Source organism: Salarias fasciatus, chromosome 22 (genome assembly GCF_902148845.1).
Source record: "Salarias fasciatus chromosome 22, fSalaFa1.1, whole genome shotgun sequence".
In the NCBI taxonomy this organism is placed as follows: Eukaryota; Metazoa; Chordata; class Actinopteri; order Blenniiformes; family Blenniidae; genus Salarias; species Salarias fasciatus.
The window spans coordinates 22463670-22486101 of NC_043765.1; the positions used below are offsets into that span (position 1 = coordinate 22463670).

Consider the following 22432-nt stretch of genomic DNA (forward strand, 5'->3'; position numbering starts at 1 on the left):
GTCATTGTCCATCTACTGAGCATGTGCAGAAGAACTGTTCACTACAGCTGCGGTGTGCGTGTGCAGTCGGAGTGTTTCATCCGTTTACACAGAGACTGAGTCAGACTGCTTTCCAAATTGGTTCAACTTGGGCGCTATTTAAAAAAAAACAGCTCCTAGCACTGCTGTCATGTTGTATAAACAGAGCCTAAGGCTCCTTCACTTCCCTTTCTCATGTCTGATTGTTGTTTCCTGCCCTGATGTGTTTCACCTGAGCCTGAATGTGTGATTGTCTTCACCTGGTGGGGTTTTTATAGAGCTTTAGTTCTGTTACTTGTGGTTGGTTCATCTGTGTTTCCAGTGTCTGTGTGCTTGGACTTTCCAGCGTCTCATTGTTATTTCCTGTGATGTTGAGGATTTTGTGATTTTCTGGGTGAGTTAGATTCTTGGTTTGATTCTATAAATGAGCTTGTGCTCCACCAGCGGATCCTGATTCTACCTTCCAGTAGACCCTAAGAAAATCAGAGAAAAGTAAGAAAAGAAGAATCCAAGAATGACATGATTCACTTAATTGAATCAGAATCAGAAGCGAAGAATCACTGAACACATTTTAGAATACAATAGACTTTAGAAATAGAATTCTGAAAAGTGGAGACTCGAAGAACTAAAATGGAAAAATAACAATCTTAGAAGAGTTACCGTTCCACTCTCTGCCTTTGAAACATCTCTGAGTTTCACGCCTTTCTGTGAAAAGCCTGCAGGAGCTTGAAGGCTCCTGTCTTTACGTGACGGAGAGGGGTGATGTGTGCGCCAGCGTTTGGCTCCATGGTGATGTTTTGGAGTGGATCTCCTCAGCTTTTCTCAAATCTCCAGGAGAAGGAGCTTCAGAAGCGCTGCTCTAACCAACTCCTGAAACCCCGGGCCAAACTCGCTCACTGAATCGTTCTATTTTTCCCCCAACATATTTACAGTTTCAGCCGTGAGAAGCCAGAATGTGTTCAGATTTCTCTTGAAAAGCCCTGAAATGTGAGTCACTCGCCCGTTTTAAATAAGCCAAACTCTTCAGCTTTTGCAGAATATTTTTCTGCGGGCTGAGAAAGCACACCACACAGAACGCGCCTCCCTCCGTGTTTATGTTTTCCTGAGAGCCGGCCTCCCGCGGTCGTGTGAATATTGACCGTCCCGGTCAGCGTGAAGCCGCCGCAGCTCGTCCCGGCCTCGGAGAGGAGGCCGAGCGGAGAGCCGCGTCCTGCTGCGGAAGCCGTTGTATTCAGACGGCGTTCAGCGCTACTTCTGAGTAAGTTTAATCTACCACAAACCTGACCATGAATGCTTTTAGCCTCGACGTAACGGGTCCTGCCGGAGAGCTCCGAGCAGCGCTGCTACGTTGTTATTTAATACTCAGTGGTGAGGCGGGCGGGAGGTGCAGGGTATCATAATCTGCCGGCGCCGATATGAAATTATTCCGAGATGACACAGCAGCAAACTAAAACTTTGAACAACGAGCCAGACAAAGGCTTCCCGTTTAATGTGACGACTTATCTCTCTCGGCGGAGGCTGGTTTTTCAGACGCTACAGGAATGAATGGCAGCAAATAGCGTCCTGTGAAGGCAGGAAAAAAAAAAAAAAAAAAAGAGCTCCGGTGTTTGTAACCATGCTGACTGTGTGCAGACATCAGCAGGAATTACAAAGAAGAGGAAGAAACCGGAGATGATTGACATAAGCGTTGGGGAAAAAAACATTGAGAGCTGCACCATCAAACTTCACACATGGCTGCTGATTCGCTGAGAGCTGTTCCAGTTATTCTCTGATCAGTCATTACCTGCCCTTCACTTTTCTGGTGTATTGGTACTGAAGGTTAGTGATCCGACTTGTACTCGTCCTTCAAAAAGCGGTGTTGGTGCAATTCCTAAAAACGAGCACAATTCAGACTCTAAAACCTATTCGCCATGAGAGCGATAATCTCAACGCCGCTTTGGGGCCTTATAATAATTTCATTTCCCAGATAATTAACAAGTTAGATGATTACAGAAAGTGCATCCATTCCTGCGCCGCTGCCTCACATAGGAAGTTTTAATGATGTGTCCTTGGAGGCCGGCTTGGTGGAGCTGTTTGGTGACAGGTGTTTCCACAGCAAGTCCGCCATTAGCTATAATGTTGACAAGTTGACAAATGCCAAATGCTAAAAGTCCAATAAAGACAGGCTGTCATACTGCAGTTAACTTTTTTTTTTCCCTTACATAAAAGTGCAGAAAAACCAAAATGTAGAAATTGCAGATTTGCCGATTGGGTTTGGAAAATAAATTGTAAGTGTCGGAGGTGCTGAATGTCCTATTCTCGCCGGCTCCATCTGGCACCCAGGTCATTAGTGTGAGATCTCCAGTCTCAGCTCAGCCTCCGATAAAAATACACTCCCATTCAGCCCCGCTCTATTATATTGAAAATTAAATGTTCTTTTTCAGTCACATGTGGTCTCTTTGCGGGAAGAAAGCTATCTTTTCACGCATAAGGCTGGTATTTCAATAAATGGCCGAGTTAATGAAAAGAAAATCATTTCTCAAATGCAAACCCGAGCCGGTGGTTCCCAAACTATGGTTCAAGGCCTCATTGAGAGAAGTGTGAGATATGAGACGAAGGCGCTGCCGCTTTACCTGCATAGCTGTCATCAAAGGGACACTTTAACATGTCAAGAAAAGCCATTTTTATCTAAAGCAGGCTGAAGAAAGCCGCCACGGCTGTGAGTTTAAAGGCTCCTGTCCTGAATGGTGACAGTCGGTGTGTCAAATGTTATCAACTCAGATATTGGAGGGGTGGTGTGCAGACAGTCTGGGCAGGGGAAAAAAACTTTGAGAATAAGAGCCGTGACCAATTCCTTGTTCACCTTGGGTGTCTTTCAGAGACACCAATAAGTCGAAACAAAACAAAACAGCCAATTTGAATGCAGCGACTGTGAGAATGGATTGTTCCAACAGATTAAACACATTCCCATACTGAAGGAAAACAGGTCGCTTTCAACTCACCGAAACAACTAGAATAGCAGACGCGCCCTTTGTCAGACCAAAACATTAATACACCCAAACGGGACTAGAAGTCAAAAACGGTGCTTACAAGACTCGTGATTTCAAAGAGTCGGAAAACTTCCTGTGTATAACTTATCCTATCCTGATCCTTGGTGCCCTGATCCCTCATGAAATCAATTCATGCTTTTCTGTTAACCATGATAACTACTGTAGGCCAACAACATTGTTTTTACAGATTTAAAGATGAGCCCACCTTCCGTGGTTACAGGATTGTCCATTCTCCTTGTGTTCGTCCTGGGCTGTTTATCCATGCTTTCCTGTCACTTAAACCAGATACTTGGCCTCCCATGTAGCAGAAATCTTGACTTAAAAGAGCTTGTGACGTTTGCCAATCTTTTATTGTCCAGTTTGTCCGATTCTGAATCACTTTTACTGACTCATTGTGGTCTTCTGCAGCTGCCGGTCATATGTTGATTATCTTTTTTCAGTTACTTCCTGTCACCAGGAACCAGTGTGACCAATCACCTGTGGCCTCTGCTTTTAATAAAGTCTCTTTCACAGTATATGCCAGAGTAGCCCACTTCACATTTCCTCTTTTTGCCTCATGCTCCTGTGTGGGAATCTTTATAAGTCTGATTTACAAAACGTTTTCAATTGAAAACTGAAAAGTTCCTTTGCGTTTTAGAAGTCTGTTTACATGACAAGAGTGCTCAGTCACTGAAAACGCAGCTTTTTGGAAAGAGACTTTTGAAAATGCTTCAAATCAGTCTCTGCGTAAATACACAATGGCTCGAGAAAATACTTCTTCTACTCAAGGGCCATAGATAGGCAGTCCATGAAGTACCCAGACCAACCACAACACAATATTTAAAGTTAATTCTATCTCTCTTTTCCTCCATTACGCTGAATGCTTGCAGCTTGTCTGGAGGATAACGGCATGGCTGAATGTAAGAGCCACAATGTGATCGGCTAATGAGACAGCAAGCGGCGAGGAAAAGGCATTACTTAGCTGTTTAAGAGTTTTGAAGGCTGTTTTGCAGGTTAGGCCACAAATATGCCCTAAATCAACAAATTTCTACGGTTTATTGACTTCTTTTTATCACTCTGGTCAGCTTCCTGTTACATTTCGAATACTGAAGATTTGAATTCATGTGGTTTTAGCAATAACAGCAGCAGTTTAGTGCTGCAGCTCCCACAAACCTGTGGTGCACAAGCGCAAGCGGTGTATCTGTTTACAGCACAGCCGGACAAGCGCAGTTGTTTTAATAAAAAAAACACAGTCAATATTTTTCCATCAAACCACAGACAACGGTGGTCTCATTTCATGCAAGGCGAGGAGCATGGCTTTTCCACGCAGGAGCTGCAGACAGTGAAGCTTCTTGCTTTTTTCCGCGGCTTCTCACTTCTCAGCTTCACCGTCAAGAGAAGCACCAAATGGCCAGTCCATGACGGATTAACACAGAGTAACACACAGTTATACGACTGCGTCTGCAGGCTGTGACTTTTCTGGGGCTTGGAGCCCATCCCCGACGCATCCCCTTTTCTTTGCTGAATAATCTTTATCAGAGAGGGGATAAAAATCTCTCGTTCTCACAGCCATGAAAACGATTCCATCAGCACATCGCACATCGAATACGTGCATATTGAAATAATAGTAAAGCAGCACTTTCAGCTCAAACGCATCAGCGTTGAAAATCACACCATCATCTGCAAAAGCGCTCCCTGCACGTACTTACTGCCATAAATGACATATTCTGGGAGATGAGGGACTTTCTAAGGAATTATATGAAAAGGTAAATAAATAAATGTGCTGTTGAGATCCATGAGCAATTAAAAGCTTTATTTAGAAGCACGGTGACTACAGACTTTTTCTTTACATTCAGATGCACGTCCTTACATTTTCATAAAGGATGGGGTGGGATTGATAATAAGGGAATGTTAATTTAATTAATCATAATAAATCACAATATTATGGCATAGTATTTAATGCAAGGGAAATCCTTTTTTATTTGAGCTGTTTTTCACTCATTGTACTCAATGCTTTTGTCTATACAGCAAAATCATCTTTATTTATGTTTTCTCACAAAGTTTTAATACCTGCAGTTATGTGATTAAATATAACAATAGCAATAATTATAACATCAGCTGGGCCTTCGTGCTCACGTCTCTGGGTTTAACGTTGAGGTGATGCCAACTACGTGTTTTTATTTCTGAACATAATTCATTATAATTACAGCATTGAAGTCCACTCTTATTTTTATAGAATAAATATTGGTTTTGAACCTTAACTGGATTTATCACACTCCTGCATGATGAAATACGTTGCATTTGTGAGCAAAACATTTTAAAATAAGACCAATAGTAAATGATATGTGATAGAGCACGGTGTCGCAATATGTTGTCCATAAACATTAGCAAAGCAAAGAGTCATTTGCATCAAACCCTGTGAATCTACACTGAATTCAGCTCCTCCGAGACCTCACAGGACCACAATCTCCAGAAGAAAAGAAACGAGCCAGGCTCCGTTAGAAGACGGTAACGCTGCGTTGCTGTAAAAGACACAAAGAGAAGAATTAGCTGTTTGTTCTTTGTGTTTATAGAAGAAAACGCGCTTCTTTTGTTCAGATTTCCAGATAAACAAGGTCACAGAAATGGGGAGTTTGTCTTGCTCTGAGTCACAAAACAACTGGCTGTGTTTTAAATTACACCGTAATTAGCATTTAGCATGCCTAATTTGAGTATGATAAGACAGAAGTCCCACGGGCGGCTGCACAGAACGTCACATGCATTTGTTTTTTCACAGTTTGCCCGCACACGTTTTGATGGATTTTGATTGATGCCGCTGGATGTGAATTTTGTTAACCCTTGTTGAACTTCTAGTGGGAAAAAAACTCTGTTCTTACAGAATTACTTCAAATCATATTAAGTATGTCATTGGTCTATTAGACAAAAAAATTAAGGGTTCTTCCTATCTGTTTTCACTCTCTTACTGCCCCAAAATCTGTGATTGGAATATAGAAAGCTGCAGAGAAAGAAAATGACCCGGAGAGCAGCCTTGGTGGGTTTTTCCGCTTCTCATTCAGTTTAGCTGCTCTTTAAAGAAAGCTGGGTTGGTGTGAAGAAACGCACGCAACGTTTTTACCAAAAAATCCGAAGGTCAGCCCATCTTTGATTTCCAGCCGGGTTCGCTGGAGTTTTCTTCCGTCTTGATTACAGCGAGGGTCGCGCTCCGACTCCTCTGCCGGATTCATCCAGATGACACCACGCCGCTGTATCCCTCACTGTTTCACCTCCGAGCTTCAGCAGAACACGCTTGTTCCCTGAAATATTAAAGGCGAGAAGTCACATGTCGCCGTTTCAAAATTTCAGAAGCTACAACATCTAAAACATTAATGGCAAAAGTCTGTTTTTTTTTCCCCCTTCTTGCCAGCTCCTGAGAGCCTGCATGCATTGCTTTATTCCACAGATGAACCTTTAAAAAAACCAAAAAAAAAAAACATGCACCACCAAACGGGCTGAAAGACGTGTTTATTTTTTCCCCATCTCCGTTCTTCATAATAGACAGGAAAGCAATTCAGCCGAAACACATGCAGGCGTTTTGATTAATGGACGTGACTCACTTTTTTCCCAACTTGCCCTCCACCCTCGCCATCATTCCTTTCTCTCCACCTACACGCCTCACCTGCCTGCATGAATGCAACAGACTCCTCGCCACGGCTGTAGTCAAGTCATTTTGGTCAATGTGGAAAATCACTAACTGGGGTGGAAGTAGGTGAGACAGCTTGTCTGAAACGGTAATGAATTATAGCAGCGGGTCTGGGAGGCATGGACAGAAGCGGACGTCTCGTGTCCGTGATTACCTGAATGCTGGTAGCAGTTCCTGTTAAAGGTGCAGTATGAGGGTTACTCGCCGGTGCTTTGGAAAGTTTGGCTGTGGTTCCATCGGTCAGGGTTTTGTGGGTTAACGCCATAGTTAGTAGCTGCCAGGAGCTTCAGCTGTCTCTTCTTCTTAATCTATAGGTTCGGGTTCAGTGTCTTGCTCAAGGACAGTTGGACATGTGGACAGGGGGACATGGGGGATCAAACCTTCTGAGGGGTCCTGTGTTCTTGTCACGTATTGTCGTTTCTCTGTTCTTCATGGAGCAAAAGATGAATTAGTGGTTTCACCAGCGTTGTGACCTGTTGCTTATTTTATTAGACTGAAGATCTAGAAAAAGCAAAAGAACCTCGTCTGTCCTCATCTCCATAATGGAGAAAGAGACTGTTGACTTTATTAATGAGCCTGTTCGTCTGAAGAGAATTAAAAACACGAATCAATGGTCTTTTCAGTCTAGTGTGTGGATGAAATGGTCACTTCTGTGCACAATTTCAACAAGAGAGGAAGAAGTGACGTCTGTCAACTTGTTTGCTGGTCCCTGTCTTGGACTCAGGACACAGTAGATGAAAGAATGGCTCATAATTGTTCATCATTTGATAAAGAAGCAACATCCTCTGGATTAGTACCTGCTCCAACTAACATGATTGACTAAAACGTCTATTGACGAGTCAGTTATAAGTTTAGAGATTGGTCACAGTTTGTCCACTTTAGACTCTGTCCTCAGTCCCTCAATATAAAAAAGATATTTATTGACTTGTCAGTCCAGCATCCAGGCCCGTGTTCCTATCCTATTAGACTTTTCACCATAGCGTTCAGTGAAACTGTGCTACAATATGCTAACTACATCATTTTCATTGTTTCTTTCTGTATAAATACAGTCCAAGAAAATACTCAGCACTTCAGTGTCTAGTCTGTTCTGGCTCTAGTAGGAATGAGTCATTTCTGCTTGTATTGGCTTCTACAGACAAAATGTTGAGAACTTCAGCATGTAGTTTTCTATCAGTTCAAACAAAACACTAATAATCACTTTCTTCTTTTATTGATACCTGCTCCTTTTGTTGGTTTAGATATCAGTTAGATTTGACGGTTAGTTATAACAACACCCTCACATGGTTGCTGTCTTCATATTTTTTGTTGCTTGTTGAAGATTTTTTTTCTTGAAACCATCAGAGCATATTTTATCTGGATCGTCACAGCGAAATGCACATATTTGTTCACTTCTGCCTCCAGTATTCCAAAGAATTTATCACAGCTTCCCTGAGGACACTAATAACATGAAACACGTATCGAGCGTTTCAACTGAACCGGGGTGGATGTTTGTGTCTTGTGGCAGGAGTCGCGGAGGCGTTCCCCCCCTGCACGCGGCGGTGCCCCGAGGGGCGGCGCCCAGAGGAGCCCTGCCCAGCCGCGCCCCCTCCTCCAGAGGCAGGGCGGTCCAGAGAGCCAGAGGCGCCCCCCCGGCCCCCGGGTACAGGCCGGCTCCGCCCATAGTCCAGGACACATACGGCGAATACGTGAGTACTTCTGAGATTAACGCCTATTTAAATCTGTCGTTGGTTATCAACAGCTGTTTAATAGAATGTGTTCATATAATCTTTAGTTTAGCAGCTGGATTCCTGAGGTCAAAACTGAACTCTGCCAAATTTTTGTTCAGATTTTCTTCAGCGTTTACCATCAATCAAATAAACTTTTACCTGCTGGCTTGTTTGGTAATGCACACACTTTATAAAGCTCTTTTTCTATTCAGCCGGTTGTTGTGATGTCTATCCAGGGAGTTTTCCACCCCAGTACGATGGAGGAGAATGCAATTTTATATAAAAATAGGATTTGAAAATATCAACAGCTGTTTTGTTTTCCATTGGGAGTGTCCTGGTTACTGTGGATCAGAGGTTTTCAAACTGCGAGGCGTGGAAAGGGGATGAGTCGGAGGGAGAGGCGTGAGGTAAAGAATACTAAACAGCGTGCGAGCATGCTGGTGTTCTCACTGAGAACAACGGGAGGTTAGTTAGGCTGCTGATGGCGGCTGCTCACCAGCACCGCCGCCGCCGCCGCCGCCGCCGCTTCTGCAGCGAGGAGATAGTTCAAACTCTCAGTGCCTTATTGTTGCAATTTATGTCAAACAAACATCAAACTCCCGCTCCGTCAGGAGGCTGCAAACACACGCAACATGCATATCTGTTGATTCAGGTCAATTTATGCTTTCTAAGGAGATCGCTGCTGCTTCAGTGTCAAGTTGTAAACAACCCTCCGTCAATCTGTATCGAAACTGTTGGTGGGAAAAGCTCAGCACATTTGAAAGTTTCGATATTGAGTCGAGGATGCAGGATATGGTGGAGGACCTCACACGTATCATTTATACCGCCTCAGAAATCCCTGTTAGTTGTAGATGATCATCTTCTATACCGATGAATGGGTTTACCCACTGTCTCCAGGTGCTTGGTGGTCTGGTGCCGTTTCAGCTTGCACAATTTCAAACGTTCATTCACTAGTTTTTCCCCACAACAGATGCATTCATCTGTAATTTTGCTCATTAATTCGATGAAGAATTATCTATGAGTAAACAAATCAACAAGCTGCGGTCCTTCTTGTCATTTAAGATGGATCAGAAGTAGAAGTACGAGTGAATCAAAATCTGAAGTGTGGTGGTTCTATATGTGATATGGGGGCTTTGAGCTCTCGGGGCCAACATTTGTTGCTGTGCACATGATGGCTTTTCCTGGAAAGCCTCGTATTTATTTTTAGCTAAATGACATAAAACCAGATTTTGTACATTAAATGTCATGACTCCATAATAAATGAGTCCAGATGTGAGACAGGCCTCGACGCAGTCCAGACCTGTGGCACCAGGACAACAGTAGTTATTTTATAAGATAAAAACAAAAACAAAAAAAAAAAAGCGTGCTAAAGGAGACCAAGCCACTTCTGCGTTTCATCAAAAAGTCATGGGAAACATTCAGCTGCTATCAAATCTAATTGGTTCCCAGATTCATCAGGTCTGCCAAACACGCCCCTGATCTGAATCTGCTTTAATCCATGCATCTTCTGTCTCTGCTTCACCAGACGTTGCGTAGTTGGATCCAGACTAAAAGACAGAGTGTTCACTATATAGGTCACCAGTCCAATTTGTGATGCTGTAATGAAGGCATTCTGATTGTGCGCTGAAGTGAGAGAACTCCGAGAAATGGAGTTGGATTTGGAACAGGATTGCTCAGATATTCATCAATGTTTTATTATGGGGTTTAAACCTCTTCATACATGCTTGCATGGTGTCCTCATTAATTTTAAAACACAGTCCCAACTTCTGTGGTATTAGTGTTATAAACCAGTCGAGAAGATGTTTTTTTTTTTTTTGGTAATTTTAATGAACTGCTCACTCTCGTAATGAATGTTTCAGGGTTGAAATCTGTCTGCATAAGCATGGCAGCGAACCACATTCAAGTTTCCTTTTCTGTAAATCTGTTATTGGAGCCGTTATAGTGATCGGGTCACACAGCTCTACCTGCAGTGTCTTGCCGGAGCGTGGCTGCAGCATCAACAGCTGCCAGAGAGGAATCCGCCGGGCTCAGAGTCGGGGGGAGAGTCTCCTGCCGCACTGTCAAGCCGAGTTCCCCGGAGACCCCCCGGCACCGGCGTGGCATATTTAGCGAGATAGCGGGAGGGAGGAGGTGGCCCCGTGTTGGAAAATTGCCCCGGCAGCCCATAGCTAACCACATCTGACAGGTTTATTCAGGGGTTGCGATTCAAATGCGTGGAGGTCGTGGAGAATGACTCCTGGACCAGCTGTTTCCCATCATTGTCACAGTTGTAAACTGCACCGCCACCACCAACACCCCCCTCTTCACCAACACCTGCACCTGTGTGTCTGCTTGGTTTGGGGGGGAGAGGGGGGACCCCCCCCCCCCAGAACATCTGCTCCATGATAAATCGGACCACATTGCAGTAAATTTGTCGCTGAATGAGTCGCTTTGTATTGTCCGGGCGCATCGCCGTCCACAGACCAGTGTTCTCCGACAAATCGCCTCCCGTGTTCATCGATGAAACCACAATGAGATGCTTCTTCCTTGCATTGTTGATGCTCACCACTCACCTGTGTGCGCGCTCCCATCCTGCTCCTCACTTGTAGCTGTGCGGCGTCGCTGCAGGCCAAAGCACTTGTTCACCTCGAGGCGTCAACTGCTTCCTCTGGCTTGTTTGGAAATTAATCGGTGAAGTTTCGATGTACGAGGGTGGACCCAAAAGTTCCCGGACTGTAGTTATAACTTTTTATTTTTTAATCTTCGCAATTATTTGAAACTGTCACCTTCAAAATACTCTCCTTTGGCTTGAATACAACGCTGCACCCGAGATTTTCACTGTTCAGAAGAGTCGCCATGACCGTGCGTAACTGTGCCGGAAAGATAGAACTTCGATTTTCCCTCCCCCGCCTGTATGCCTGTCTTACCTCTCCGCTGCCGCTCCAGTTTCATCTTTGACAACAAAAAGCAGTCGTCTGGGGCCAGATCAGGGGAATACGGCGGTGGGGAGGCTGGCTGGTCGCGGTTTTAGTCCAAAAATATGCTTTACGCACAACATTTGGTGCTATTTCTGTGCGTAACGGGGCGTCCTGTGGTCTGCTGTCTGTTATGATGCGGCCATTTCCGGGTGCCTTCGTCTCCCTGCTTCTAATAACCGCCTGAGGATCATCTGTCTGGATCTCTACAATACTCCCATCAGATCTGCAATGTCATCAAAAGTCCTGCGTGGATCTACCAGGACGTCTTCTTCAGTTTTTGTGAGGTTTTCCTCTGTTCTGGAAGTGGATTGTTGTCCTCTGCGTGCCTGGTCTTCGTGATGTAATCTGATCGCTCTTAAAGGGCCCAAACCACTCAGACACCCTAAGAATCCTTCTTAAAGAATGTCTGCAACATGGTGAGTGCTTCTGCCGCTGTTTTCCCAATAAAAAACAAAATGTTTTGACAGAGGGCATATCCGTGGATATCCGCCATCTTGAAAAATCGAAGAGCGGGGTGTCACTCTGTCAACATAAACAGTGATTGTCAGCTGACCGCATCACGGGGGAAGACCAAACCTGGCACAGTTATGCATGAGGCTATCCTGTAGCGACATCTAGCGGCCAAAGTCGGAAATTCATTGTATTTTTTTATTAATAGAATCAGTCCGGAAACTTTTGGGTCCCCCCTCGTATTTGCCAAAGATTCTTTTGGTGGGATAATCCCCCTTCTGGAAAGCATCAAATTACGATTTGTTATTACATTTTTGGAGTCTCGGCCTCTACATCCACCTTCAATAGCGTCCCATTGTCTGCAGCCAAATCTCATTTTATGTAATTCATTAGTCTCATTGAGCCTTACCTGTCGCTAATCCCATTGCAGAAGAATCCAACATGTTGTAATTCTCATTTTGGAAGAGAAGCCGTCTGCATTGCTGACATGGAAGGAGATCCAGGGAGGTTAATCAAGACCGCGCAACCTCAGTTCCACGCTAAATCGGGAGCAGTACAGACGCAAAGCCGCATTTGTTTACTGTCTCAAAGAAGCTTAACTCCTCCGGGAATAAAGGCGAGGGCTGGCATTGTTTATTTTAAAGCTTCTATATATACGTACATGCGCTCTTTGTAGACGCCTCCCTGCCTGTCCAGGCCTGTTGAGCGTTCCTCCCTGAATGGCGTTATCTCATTCACTCTCCATGTCGCCGCGTTCGCTCGGAATTGGAGTTGAGAAAAAAATAATTCAGATGCTCAGATGGAGAGGCTGCATCCAACCGGGGGGTGTCGGTCCAAACCCGTTATGAAGATAACATTGAAACCTACTCGCCCGAGACAAAACATGCTATTTGCTGTAATTGTCGAGCAAATTGAATTATTTTATCTCTTACAAATGAGGCTCCGACTTAATTTCCACTGCAAATTATACATTTCAATAGGCTGCGATGATTATTTTTCATAAATACAGCTGTAATTTGTTTTAGTGGAACAAATGATTTCTTTTTTTTTTTTTCCCCCCCCCTCTCGTCTTTGTCTCCACGCCGGTATCTTGAGCGGAATACGTCTGAATCTGATACGTCTCTATGAGACTTTCTCCAAAGGTTTTCTGCGCCCAGATGAACGGCAGCATGAGGGAATTCCCTGATTTAACTAACTGAATTAGCTGGAGTCTGAGCTCTTTAATAGGAACAGATCCAATCAGTGAAATATTTAGGAGATAAAGAAGACATAGGACAGGAAATCCTCTCAATGTTCCCGAGCTCCCACTGGACCAATAATCACGTGTGATGAGTTAGGACATAAGGACAACTTTTATGACCGCAATAGCCATTTTTACCCACTTTCAGACTGCTGTTTGGATTATTTCAGATGTTTTAATTGTTTTAATCAACTTGGATTTATCATTGGTAGTTAGATAATCAATGTTTATAACCAGCAGTGAAAGGCAACAGGCAGGCGACTCATATTTTCACTGACAAACTGAGCTGAACTGAAGTAAATGGTAAATGTTTTAAAACTAATTGTGTAAAAGCTGCAGGGAGCCACTAAAGAGGGGCTGGAGAGCCACGTTTATTCAAAGAAACGTTTGGTGTTCAGTGTTTTACCCAGGGACACTCTGACATGTGGAGATGGGAACTGAACCAAATCCATTCTACCAACTGAGCCACAGTCGCCCCAATGTGAAATATCACTGTGCGACCAAGAAGACATGTAGACGTAGATTTGTAACTAAAAATAATGTCACCAAATTAAATTTTTACTTTGTGTTTATTGCAAACAATTATTAGCACGCTGAAAGCAAGAGATGAGAGATTGTTCAAAAACTTCTTCGTGTCTTTAATGCCACATCAGAACAATTCAACTAAGCTCTGCTGACTTCCCCGTCACAAAAGAGAACCTAAAGTGGACACAAAACTGGGAGAATTTCATTATTTTTCATTTTGGAAAGCTAGTTGGTGTAACATGGCATGCTTTACTGGTGAGGACTTTTCTCCAAGTCATAAACTTATTAATACAGTATCTTTAGCTGAAAAATTACTTCTCATCACTCCTTGAAGATTTGAAGCTCCTATCCATCAAAATACCTCCAAGACTTTCGCATTCAACTCATAAAAACCACATGAATGAACCTCTTTACAGCCCACACCCAGTCAGACCAAAGACAAATGGAACAGGATCAGATGAGTCATCCATTATCTTGTTTACAAACCCGAACTTGTTTGTGTGTTACAAAAAAAAAAAAAAAACACTTTCCAAGAATTGACATTGACGATGTTTGTGATTTTGAAATTTGAGTAAGTGGAAGTGAACCAGCGACTCTAGCAAGAGGACGTTTTACTTTAGTTTGATGTGTCTTGAAACAATGAGTTATGAGGTTATTGTCTGTGCTCTCTGAGTACTTTGCTTGTTGTTTATTTATTTTCAGATATAATCAGGCCTATAATCATAAAAGGGGCCAACATGAAGGTCCGTCCATTGGTTAAGCACAGTCACTTTTTTTCTTTCTAAATATTAGAAGGTTAGCCGATGACTCTAAATGATGCAGTAGTGTGTGAATCAATACATGGCTTGTGCGTGTGTGTGCGTGTGTGCGCGCTTTGACAGACTTCAGAGCCTGGACAGGCTCCAGCCCCCGCATGACTCCGAGGGTACGCCGGTGCCGTCGAGTACAGACGGAGGTACCACTGATCAGCGAACTCTGCGGTTCACACATGCTTCTCTGCAGAGCTGATTTATTAATGACGCCGATTCCCCAGATAATGCTCGGCAGATGTTAACAGCCTTGGTTAAGACTTCGCCAAGATCAAAAGCAAGAGGTGTTGAAGCACCCGGACGAAGAGGCATCCATCAGGCGCAACGCGGGGCGGTAATACCTCAAGTTGATACATGGGGCCAACTTTTTGGCACCCTCAATCTGATAGCGCGAGTCGTATTTCTAGCCTCGCAGCAGAAAAGCCTGTTCAGCTCTCTGAAATGTGCTGGCAGGAAGAAGCGGACAAATGACACGTAGCTTACTTTGAGAAATTTCTCGAGCAAGACGGATGACCGAGGGGCTGCAGCCGCTGGATTATTTGTTTTCCGTCGAGCTGTGTCTTGGAGTGCTGTTGTCTTTTTTTTTTTATGCTTTTATCGTTAAGGAGACGCTGGCGAGACTTCTTCTTTGAACAGATGGCCTCGTGATTTAGTCATCTGGGGGGGTGTGGGGGGGGGGAGCAGCGAACTTGCGACACCTTTCGCGGTCCGAAAGCGGCTCGCCGTCGAACTTCATGCCGTCAAACTCATTTGGATTAAAGCGCCGGCTTGAAATCCCGAGCCTGAGAAGGCCGCTCGGGGTGTCGGCGGCATCCTATCTGTTACAGTGGCGTTGTAGAGCACAGTGGAGCGGCTGTGATACTGCTGTTGTAACATGCAGTGCCAGACCCTCTGTTAGTCTTCAGTGGCCTCAGAGGCCGGTCCTTATCTTTTAACAACACGCCTCTCAGCCATCCACTGGCATACAAATGAAAGACTCACTTAAGAGCTGCTCTCTCTCTCTCTCTCCACTCTCTCTCCACTTCTCCCCCTTCAACCTCTCCCTGTCACACTAATCCTGTTTGGGGCTGGAAAAAAAAAACCAAAAAAAAAAAAAAAAAACCGCGGCACTGTTGCAGCGTTGTCGCGCCATTGTGCTCTCCAAGATATTTTGAGTAAGTAGTATAGCAACACAAACACATCTGATGCTATAATAGCTTTGTTCACCCCATCATCACAGTCTGCTCTCCGTTTTAAAACGGTTTTCTTTTCTTTTTTCCCCCCCTCTTTTCCATGTGGCAGACACCGGAGCAGAAAAAAAAAAAAAAAGAAAAAGAGGATGATTTTAAAAACGTGACACTGTGATTTATAAACCGGGCATGTTTCTCCTCTCGGCTCGCTTGTAACTCAATTATAGAGTAGCTGCTCTAATAAATGGCAATAACATGCCATTGTTAAAGTTTAATGTGGCCCTTAATACTAGCCACAGTTGTCCAATACGAGCGGACAGCACCTAGATAGAGTTGCCAGCGAGACGAGAGGAGGGACTGGGTTAGCGGTAATGGCACACGGCTGGTGCAGAAAACTAATTAGAGAGGCTGCCTGCCTGCCTGCCTGCCTGCCCTGCGCCTATTGAGCCCTGCCTGCATCCGCCATGCTTGGAGAGCTTTGTGTTCTGTGTCACAGGAAGCAGATTGTTTCATGTCGAAGGGTTGTTGGTCTGTGTGTGTGTGTGTGTGTTTGTCACTCCCATTCCAGACCTTGCCATATTTTCAAGAAAAATCATACATATTGGTTGGAACTGAAATTAATTTAAAAGAGTTTTACAATGGGAATAAAACCATATTTATTTGTCCATATAGAAAGTAAATCATACATTTCCTTTTGGATTGTGAGCTCTCTTTCTCATAGCTCAGGTAAAAATCAAGCTGTAAACCAGTCCTCACTGTTATACGTGAGAGTTAAAGCAGAAGTGTAGTTTTCGATACAGGTTTCCATGACTGCCAAACGCTATTTCTGGCACAATCAGGAAACATTGATAAAGTAACAGGGAGGGAAAGTTGTCTGGGTGGGAGCAAAGCTGTGTTCATTCAGACTTCAGGAGTTTTGGGGGAGTAAGTACAGCCTTCATTTTCCACGATCTTTGTTGACCTGTGCTTAACTCCGCTCGTTCTACATCAACAGTCATACAAAACTGCTGGATGTCAGTGATTGAAATCTGTGTTTCAATGCAACGAACTCCCAATAGCTTCTAGTTAATGCATCGACTTGCTCCGTAGTCTAATACCGTCGGAAAATGGGTGCTTTGGCGTGAACAGATGAATAAGAGAGAGTCTTAAAGTGCTGTGGATAAAAGTCTTACACTGATACATTTCATTAACCAGCTGAAACACCGCTTCATTTCATCCTATTGATCGGTTTATCTGACATGGATAGTGCTCATTGATCAACAGGAACATGACTGTAAATGATCCAGAGTTCACTCAATAGGCTTAATTATCATCAGTCGTCCCATGGCAATTCCTCCTGGGTATGGCTAGAATAACAAAAAAAAATGATAAACCAGGGCCAAAACACAAAGATAAGGCGTCCCAGTCAAGGTCAGTGCAGTGGCCATAGTAAATAGTATTTCAGCTGTTCCTGTGTGAGTGGACGTCATTGTTTTATAAATGCAAAACCTTTCTGAAACAAAAATTCAAAAAATGATTTTTTTCACCTGAAATACTGTTGAATAAACAGGGTCAAAATCTTGCACTTATTTCACAATTTTTCTGTTTTATTTTCTTCTTTTTTTCATGACGCCTCTGCTGTGCGCCACAGTCGAGGCTACAAGCAAATTGCAAATTGCCGTTTCCACAGACGGTCTTCTAAGGCGTTTAAAGTACACCTGTAAATTATAGCAACACGAGCTAAACTGGTTAGCGCTCTCCTCCTCCTCCTCCAATCTGCACAGAGACGCTGCAGGCGTGTTTTCCACACTCCAACACAAGGAGGAACAGTTAAAGTGCTTTCAGCGTCAGGCAGACAGAATCTGTGCATTCATTTACTCTGCTAAAAAGCTGAGGTAATCCTTTGCGACGCTCCTCATCCAACTATTAGAACGTCTGCGGCGCTGCCCTCAGGTGAGCGTTCCGGGTTACCAAAGGCAGACAGAAATACATGCAACAAATCCTCTTTCCTGACTGCTGTAGGATAGACGAGGCTGCGTTTAGGAGAAGATTTAGATTTAGATTTTAGTTTTAATGTTAATATCATTTAAATCACCTCCATATTCCCACCACTGTAGAAGAACCATAAAAACATTCCTTTAAAATAAATCGAGTTTCCATGCTAGAGGAAAGTACTACTACAATACACTAGATCTGACACAAGGAAACCAAGCAACAATATTGTCTTTCTTTTTTACTTTTATGATTGAATTCCTCACTCTTGTCTCAGACGAAATGGGTAAAATGTATTTCTCGTGTCCAGTCTCGTCATTTTGTGACTTTTCAGCATCATTATGCAATATTGGATTGGAAGTTTGACTCGGATACACAAACGTCCCTCTCTGCGTTCTCGACGCAGTAATGTAATAATGCTCGTGTACAGAAGAGAACATTGCATTTATTCACGGAGGAAATTGAATTCAGTGTGGGCCATGTAAAAAAAAAACAGGTCCATCCAAGTGGATGTTTTGAGGAGGCGATAGAGGACCGCCGGCTGGCTCTTCATGTTACTCGTCTGAAGAAACGTAAAGACAAAGCAGGTTTGTGATATCGGGGTCGTTCGCTGCAGCTCATTATTTTTAATTAGCCCCACCCTTTCCAGAGCGGGGATTTCATGACATTGTGTCATTAGCAGTCCAGCAGTCGGTCTTAGAAGCCATCAGATGTCTGATGTCGCGCTTTTCACATTCAATTACGTAACTCTGCCGCCGAGACTTGAAGACCTTCGACGGGGTGAATTACTTTGTGGAGCTTTTCTTTTCCATTTAATAATGCGGCTTGACGGGAGGCTGTATGTCTGGGTGCTAATTGACTGTGTTGATTTAGTTGGAGATAATGACCATCGGAGGTAGGATCCTCCAGTGGGTGAAAAAAAATCATGGATATTTAGTCTCAACAGCAAGCATTAAGCTAGGCTAACCTTTTTTATTTATTTAGCATTTAATGACTAACTTCTCCAACTGGTAATACAAATTCCGGTATTCTTTCATGTTAATGTTGTAATTTAGATTAAAAGCACTAACATTAGCATGCATTAGCTTTACCAATAGTGTTGGGAAGCTTAATTTATTAGCATTGATAGTCTGGAATTTTTTTTTAAGCCATGCAGTTCTGTTAAGTGTAAACACCATTTTTGCATTTTCCTGTCAGGGAATTTTTGCATTGTTGCGCAAGTGTTGCATACACTTTTTAAAACAAGAATATCAACTGATTAGCATCATTATGTGCTGTTTGTTCATGATGAATCATGTGGGGAGAATGTAAAACTGACCAAAATTACACATAATTTCTGATTTACTGCATAAAAATGTGTCGAAATAAGACGTGTGTTATTGTAAGAGATTAGAAACTCTCATTTATTTCTTTAATAATGATGTTTTTCAACATAAAATGGTTGATAGACAGTCCCGCAGCGTGCCTCAGAGTCGTCACCGTGATTAAATATGGTGTCAGAGTATTTAACGACATCCGCAGAACACATCCATCAGGTTTCAGTGAGAGGAGATTCTTTCAAAGGCAAAGGGACAAAACACATCAGTGCAATGATTTAAGCAAATTCTACAACTATCAATTCTCACAAGTCATGCAAGTTGTTTTTGGTGTCTTCTGTGACTGTCATACCTTCATCATCGTTAGTTTGGAGGAAAGTTGAAAAATAACTGGTGAACGTAATCATGGACAATTCACTTAGAAGTATCATCGGCATAACAGCAACGCAGTCCATGGCGTTGAGTCATAATAAGTCTAGTTTTGGAACTCGGATTGGTAACATCTGAAACTAACACTGGCTGATGGTTTTGTTGGAATTTGAATCTAGGAGCACTAACTTATAGCAACCAGCTACAGCGCAGCAGTAAAATTAAGCTTGTAAATGAACAAATTATGACGATAAGTAATGAAAATGTCAGCATTGAGTGCGTGTGATTTGATGTTTTTGACGTGATATTATTTGTACCTGACGCTAAAGACTTATAGCTCTATGAAAACTAATGAGAAGCAGCTGTGTCCAGATGTGTTTCCTCAATTTGAGCTGAGAAACATATGACTAGCAATTAAATTGAGAAAACTGATGTCAACAATCAGATGTCTCATCTGTTCTTTTTTACATCCAAAAGATTGAACTTCACTGGAGGAGAGAGAACTTTTCACTTTTCACTGTAATTTTGCAATTTAGTTCATTTTCCATTGATTAATGTTGATGTGCAGGACGTGTGTGTCTGGAGGCTAATTTTACATGTTATTTTGTGTTAATTTCAAATCAAATAAACCCACCAAACTTGTTTTTGAAAAGATGTAATTTCAGAACTTGTACTTATGGCCGTGTATTGAAATGAGAAGCCAACAAGTTCTTCTTTTATGTGTAAATAACTGCGGGGTCAGTATAGAAAAACTGAAGCTGCTTTCAAAAGAGCAGCTGCTGGATTCCACTGGTTGCCCTCCTCCCGAGATTTCCCATCATTCAATATTCAAACGCCGACACTTGTTTACTTCAGCCTGCCTGCAACGCGTGTTGTATAATAGATTGGACTTTTAAACAGACTGAAATGGGATGCTCCCGCAGAGTAAGAAGATGAAAAAAAAAAAAAAAAAATCAAGACATATTTCCTACAAAAACAGAGACGATATTTTAATTTCGGATGTGGCGTGACATTTTTAATCTGAGTTCACTTCAAACAGAGCAGCTCAGCGCTTCAGCAAACTGTCCTTTTTAACTTAAACAAGTTTCAGTGATTAGAAGTGTGTCCTAAATTAATATTCCTTTCCTCAATCATTCCCGTTTGTTCACCGACTCACAGCCGGATCTCAGATATAAAGAAGACGACGCCAGCTCGACTGGCTTTGCTGAAAACCCCCAGAGCCGCTGAGTTGCGCGTTATTTAGTCTCGAGGTCGACACGTCCGGTTATTCTGGGCATCGACGGTCTGAGTCACGGGAAGTGTGTAGGCAGCGGAGCAGCAGCGGCTCTGCTCACTTTCTGTGGATAGTGTGTTGACCCTTTAAGTGGAAGGAGATACTCCTCTTCCACACAACCCGTCATCTGAACACGCCACTTGTTGATGTTGTTTATAGGCGCGTTCAGTCAACCTGCAGCACTTCACGCCTGCTGAACTCACTGAGGGGTTTGCTAGAGCATTATTCTGAGAGAAACAAACTAAACTCTAAACATTTCCAAGGTTAAACATTCATGTCAGCTTTTTTTCCCCCGATCGCCTTCTTTCGCCCGCTCCCTCCAGAAATCCTGCCCGCAAATCACTTTCCCTCCATTTGTCACTCGTAAATATCGCCGCTTCATATTTCCAGACCAAATCAAAGCCTACAGTTTCCTCAGCCTGTTGAAAAGTCTTTTTAATTACCTTCCTTTTGACAAAATCGCATTTCTTTTGAAGAACCGCAGCTCCTATTGTTTGTAAAGAGGGTTCGGGGGGGTTTAATATCGTCCAAAAGTACAGTTGTTGACTAAAGTTGCTCACCGCATTAGCGCGGGGAATTGTTGACTTTGCAAAAGCTTTTGTAAACTGCAGAATTACAAATGCGGGGAGGGACTCCAGTTCCCTCTCAGCACGCCCTCGACAACAAGAGGAGGACTGACGGAGGACCCCGGCAGTCCCTCCCACACCAACAAACAGCCACATGACAAAGGAGTCTTTAAAAGCCACCCGGTGGGACGAGCAAGGAGAGGTCTGAGCAGCAGAGCGCTCCGGCGCAGCTTTCACACGTCCCTCACAGTTCAGGAGAACAGGCGCCGGAGCAACAGTTGCACCAGATGCCATGTTTCACCCGGAAACAAGGAAATCGTCCCACATCTGGGTCTTTGTGGAGAGTGGAGCGCAGTTCTGTCAGACGCGCCTCGTTTTCTGGAGGATTAAAGATAAAAGTGTCATTTTGAAACGCTTTCATTTGGCAAATGCACGCTTTTAATCAGGAATTAGAGCCGTAATGATAATATGGATGTGATGAGCACTTTCTTTTGGTGTTAAATCTTCCGGACATTCGTTTTCAAGCCGGCAAAAAAAAAAAAAAAAAAAAAAAAAAGAGGGGGCAGATGGAATTAGCCGAGAAGTGCGGAGGGGCTGAGGGACGTGTCGCCAGGGGTCGGCGCCTTTTGTGGAACATAAGTCCCATTTATCCTAAATTAGGGCGGGCGCGGCACTGGACGGCTTTGATGTTGGTCTTGGCGGGCGCCGGGGTGGAGCGCCGGGGCGGGTGGCGCGGGCAGATTGCGAGAGCGCAGACAGATGTTCCAGGCTCATCCTTTGAGGTGCTGATGAAACGCGGCGGCGGCGGCGAGAGCCTTCGCATCCCGCCGTCAGTCAGTCCGCGCGGCGGCGAGGGCAGGGCCTTCGCTTTATGCGGGCTTCCAGCGGCGCGCGGGCCGCGCTGTGACCCACATGAGCGCTTAATCCCGAGGCCTCCGTCTGAGAGCCAGACGGGTGTTAAAGGAAGTGCTCTCTCCAACAGGTGTGGTGTCAGACGGGTCGCGGTATCGGTGTCAAAACGTTTGCTCGCCGCCTCGTCTAACTGGGTCAACTCTGTCTCTGCAGGAATACGACGACGGCTACGGAACGGCTTACGACGACCAGGGCTACGAATCCTACGACAACTACAGCAATCAAGGACAAAAGTAAGTGTTAAATCAAAGTAACCTCACCTTCAGCTGTTTATTTAAAGGGTTTGTGTCAGGGCTGGACGGCCTCCAGCTGCACGGTTTAGTGTATGGAATCCTTGTCTTTGGAATCATTGCCTGACTTAACGCCACCACCAAAGACACAAATGGACTCGATAAGGCTTCAGCGGACGTTATGGAGGCAACCAGTGGCTTTTGGGTCTCATATACATATAAAAAAGATCTTCC

The 22432-nt window shown here is 43.8% G+C and overlaps 1 protein-coding gene across 1 annotated transcript in view; it reads left to right on the top strand.

Annotated features, from left to right (window-relative positions):
- khdrbs3 (KH domain containing, RNA binding, signal transduction associated 3) overlaps positions 1-22432 on the top strand; it is a 121544-nt gene that overhangs the window by 82175 nt on the left and 16937 nt on the right. Inside the window, exons 6-7 of the mRNA XM_030120962.1 lie at positions 8210-8390; positions 22122-22201. Coding sequence (XP_029976822.1) covers positions 8210-8390; positions 22122-22201 — 261 coding nt within the window. The remainder of the gene's footprint in view (positions 1-8209; positions 8391-22121; positions 22202-22432) is intronic.